Source organism: Sander vitreus, chromosome 9 (assembly GCF_031162955.1).
Source record: "Sander vitreus isolate 19-12246 chromosome 9, sanVit1, whole genome shotgun sequence".
Lineage (NCBI taxonomy): Eukaryota > Metazoa > Chordata > Actinopteri > Perciformes > Percidae > Sander > Sander vitreus.
The window spans coordinates 409,732-414,731 of record NC_135863.1 but is presented as its reverse complement, the minus strand read 5'-3'; the positions used below and the strand labels follow the sequence as shown (position 1 = coordinate 414,731).

General features: G+C 20.0%; 1 protein-coding gene across 2 annotated transcripts in view; it reads right to left on the bottom strand.

Moving 5' to 3' along the window:
- Positions 1-5,000, bottom strand: part of trmt1l (tRNA methyltransferase 1-like) — a 26,012-nt gene that overhangs the window by 8,776 nt on the left and 12,236 nt on the right. For both annotated transcript variants that reach the window (XM_078258264.1, XM_078258265.1), the window contains exons 10-11: positions 4,889-5,000; positions 226-416 (exon numbers count right to left, since the gene is read on the bottom strand). The exon at positions 4,889-5,000 is cut by the window's right edge and continues 101 nt beyond it. In XM_078258264.1, coding sequence (XP_078114390.1) covers positions 226-416; positions 4,889-5,000 — 303 coding nt within the window. The remainder of the gene's footprint in view (positions 1-225; positions 417-4,888) is intronic.

The window sequence follows — 5,000 nt, the reverse complement described above, 5'->3', positions numbered from 1 at the left end:
AGTATCTAAATAGTCGCAAAGAGCTACAAAACTTTGAAAAAGCAAAAAATAAACACAAAGGCAACAAAAACGCTGAAAGAAGCTACAAGACATGCAAAAAAAAAAAGGACAAAAAAAAAAGAGAGAGAAGAGGGACAAAATAGTTGGTATAAGCGGCAAAAACTTTAAAAAAAGGGTTGTCCCTCCCCTGTTCTATAGCAGACAGCTCTCTCTCGGTGAACTCACCGTCCACCATGTTTCCCTGTCTGAGGAAGACTCTCTCCTCACACCACTGACAGTGAAGCAGTTTCCGTAACTTCTTGGCCGACTCGTCCGCCTGCGTGGGACCTCGGAGAACTCTCACCACCACCAGGACGAAATGCTCCAACGCCACCGCCAGCAGAACTTCGATACCTTTGTTACAGCGAGCCGCAGCCCTGCAACAGACAGCAAGAGGATTACATTTCCTTCATTTACTTCTCGTTGCCAAGTTCTTGTTATAATGTGAAAATATCTTGTTATAATGTGAAAATATCTTGTTATAGTGTGAAAATATCTTGTTATAGTGTGAAAATATCTTGTTATAGTGTGAAAATATATTGTTATTTTAATGTGAAAATATATTGTTATAATGTGAAAATATATTGTTATAATGTGAAAATATATTGTTATAGTGTGAAAATATATTGTTATAAAATACATTGTTATGTGAAAATATATTGTTATAATGTGAAAATATATTGTTATAATGTGAAAATATATTGTTATAATGTGAAAATATATTGTTATAATGTGAAAATATATTGTTATAAAATATATTGTTATAATGTGAAAATATATTGTTATAAAATATATTATGTGAAAATATATTGTTATAATGTGAAAATATCTTGTTATAGTGTGAAAACATCTTGTTATAGTGTGAAAACATCTTGTTATAATGTGAAAATATCTTGTTATAATGTGAAAATATCTTGTTATAATGTGAAAATATCTTGTTAATGTGAAAATATCTTGTTAGTGTGAAAATGTATTGTTATAATGTGAAATATCTTGTTATAATGTAAAAATATATTGTTATAGTGTGAAAATATATTGTTATAGTGTGAAAATATATTGTTATAATGTGAAAATATATTGTTATAAAACATATTGTTAGTGTGAAAATATTGTTATAATGTGAAAATATATTGTTATAGTGTGAAAATATATTATGTGAAAATATATTGTTATAATGTGAAAATATATTGTTATAAAATATATTGTTATAGTGTGAAAATATATTGTTATAATGTGAAAATATATTGTTATAAAATATCTTGTTATGTGAAAATATATTGTTATAATGTGAAAATATATTGTTATAAAATATATTATTATAATGTCAAAATATATTGTTATAGTGTGAAAATATATTGTTATAATGTGAAAATATATTGTTATAATGTGAAAATATATTGTTATAATGTGAAAATATATTGTTATGTGAAAATATATTGTTATAGTGTGAAAATATCTTGTTATAGTGTGAAAACATCTTGTTATAATGTGAAAATATCTTGTTAGTGTGAAAATATATTGTTATAATGTGAAATATCTTGTTATAATGTAAAAATATATTGTTATAGTGTGAAAATATATTGTTATAGTGTGAAAATATATTGTTATAATGTGAAAATATATTGTTATAAAACATATTGTTATAGTGTGAAAATATTGTTATAATGTAAAAAATATATTGTTATAATGTGAAAATATATTGTTATAGTGTGAAAATATATTATGTGAAAATATATTGTTGTAATGTGAAAATGTATTGTTATAAAATATATTATGTGAAAATATATTGTTATAATGTGAAAATATATTGTTATAAAATATATTGTTATAGTGTGAAAATATATTGTTATAATGTGAAAATATATTGTTATAAAATATATTATGTAAAAATATATTGTTATAATGTGAAAATATATTGTTATAATGTAAAAATATATTGTTATAAAATATATTGTTATAGTGTGAAAGTATATTGTTATAATGTGAAAATCTTGTTATAATGTAAAAATATATTGTTATAAAAATATATTGTTATAAAATATATTATGTAAAAATATATTGTTATAATGTGAAAATATATTGTTATAGTGTGAAAATATATTATGTGAAAATATATTGTTATAATGTGAAAATATATTGTTATAAAATATATTGTTATAGTGTGAAAATATATTGTTATAATGTGAAAATATATTGTTATAATGTGAAAATATATTGTTATAGTGTGAAAATATATTAAATATATTGTTAGTGTGAAAATATATTATGTGAAAATATATTGTTATAAAATATATTGTTATGATATGAAAATATATTGTAATAGTGTGAAAATATATTGTTATAATCTGAAAATATATTGTTATAATCTGAAAATATATTGTTATAAAATATATTATGTAAAAATATATTGTTATAATGTGAAAATATATTGTTATAAAATATATTGTTATAGTGTGACAATATATTGTTATAATGTGAAAATATATTGTTATAGTGTGAAAATATATTGTTATAATGTTAAATATCTTGTTATGTGAAAATATCTTGTTATAATGTGAAAATATATTGTTATAATGTGAAAATATAGTTATAAAATATATTGTTATAATGTGAAAATATATTGTTATAATGTAAAAATCTTTTATAATGTAAAAATATCTTTTATAATGTGAAAATATATTGTTATAATGTGAAAATATATTGTTATAATGTGAAAATATCTCGTTATAATGTAAAAATATCTTGTCATAATGTAAAAATATATTGTTATAATGTGAAAATATATTGCTATAAAATATATTGTTATGTGAAAATATATTGTTATGTGAAAATATCTTGTTATAATGTGAAAATATATTGTTATAGTGTGAAAATATATTGTTATAGTGTGAAAATATATTGTTTTAATGTGAAAATATCTTGTTATAATGTGAAAATATCTTGTTAGTGTGAAAATATATTGTTATAATGTATAAATATATTGTTATAATGTGAAAATATATTGTTATAAAATATATTGTTATAGTGTTAAATATCTTGTTATGTGAAAATATCTTGTTATAATGTATAAATATATTGTTATAATGTGAAAATATATTGTTATAAAATATATTGTTATAGTGTGAAAATATATTGTTATAATGTGAAAATATATTGTTATAAAATATATTTTGTGAAAATATATTGTTATAATGTGAAAATATATTGTTATAGTGTGAAAATATATTGTTATAAAATATATTATGTGAAAATATATTGTTATAATGTGAAAATATATTATGTGAAAATATATTGTTATAAAATATATTGTTATAGTGTGAATATATATTGTTATAATGTGAAAATATCTTGTTATAATGTAAAAATATATTGTTATAGTGTGAAAATATATTGTTATAATGTGAAAATATCTTGTTATAATGTGAAAATATCTTGTTATAATGTGAAAATATATTGTTATAATGTAAAAATATCTTGTTATAATGTAAAAATATCTTGTTATAATGTAAAAATATCTTGTTATAATGTAAAAATATATTGTTATAATGTGAAAATATATTGCTATAAAATATATTGTTATAATGTGAAAATATATTGTTATAATGTGAAAATATATTGTTATAACGTGAAAATATCTTGTTATAATGTAAAAATCTTTTATAATGTGAAAATATATTGTTATGTGAAAATATCTTGTTATAATGTAAAAATATCTTTTATAATGTGAAAATATCTTGTTATAATGTAAAAATATCTTTTATAATGTGAAAATATATTGTTATAATGTGAAAATATCTTGTTATAATGTAAAAATATCTTTTATGTGAAAATATCTTGTTATAATGTGAAAATATATTATGTGAAAATATCTTGTTATAATGTAAAAATATCTTTTATAAAGTGAATGTCACATTATAATGTGAAAATATATTGTTATAAAATATATTGTTATGTGAAAATATATTGTTATAATGTGAAAATATATTGTTATAAAATATATTGTTATAGTGTGAATATATATTGTTATAATGTAAAAATATCTCGTTATAATGTAAAGATATATTGTTATAATGTGAAAATATATTGTTATAATGTAAAAATCTTTTATAATGTAAAAACATATTTTATAATGTGAAAATATATTGTTATAATGTGAAAATATATTGTTATAATGTAAAAATATCTCGTTATAATGTAAAAATATCTTGTTATAATGTAAAAATATATTGTTATAATGTGAAAATATATTGCTATAAAATATATTGTTATGTGAAAATATCTTGTTATAATGTAAAAATATCTTTTATAATGTGAAAATATCTTGTTATAATGTAAAAATATCTTTTATAATGTGAAAATATATTGTTATAATGTGAAAATATCTTGTTATAATGTAAAAATATCTTTTATAATGTGAAAATATCTTGTTATAATGTGAAAATATATTATGTGAAAATATCTTGTTATGTAAAAATATCTTTTATAAAGTGAATGTCACATTATAATGTGAAAATATCTTGTTATAATGTAAAAATATATTGTTATAATGTGAAAATATATTGTTATAATGTAAAAATATATTGTTATAATGTAAATATATATTATTATAATGTGAAAATATATTGTTATAATGTAAAAAATATCTTGTTATAATGTGAAAATATCTTGTTATAATGTGAACATATCTTGTTATAATGTGAAAATGTCTTTTTAAAACATGACAAACATCTTATTATTAGAATAAACTTTCCACATAATAACGTGATACTGATGTGTCCTTTTTCAGGCGTGTCAGCGCTGCGTCTTCCATCCAATCAGGACAGACCCAGACAGGAATGTAAAGTCCTACCGGGCCACGGTGGCGACCACCATGCGAGCAGCCAGCTCTTTGTAGTACTCGGTGCGGACGATGTGACAGCCGTAGTGACGCAGCGTAACGTTGGGCGACTTGGAGTACAGAG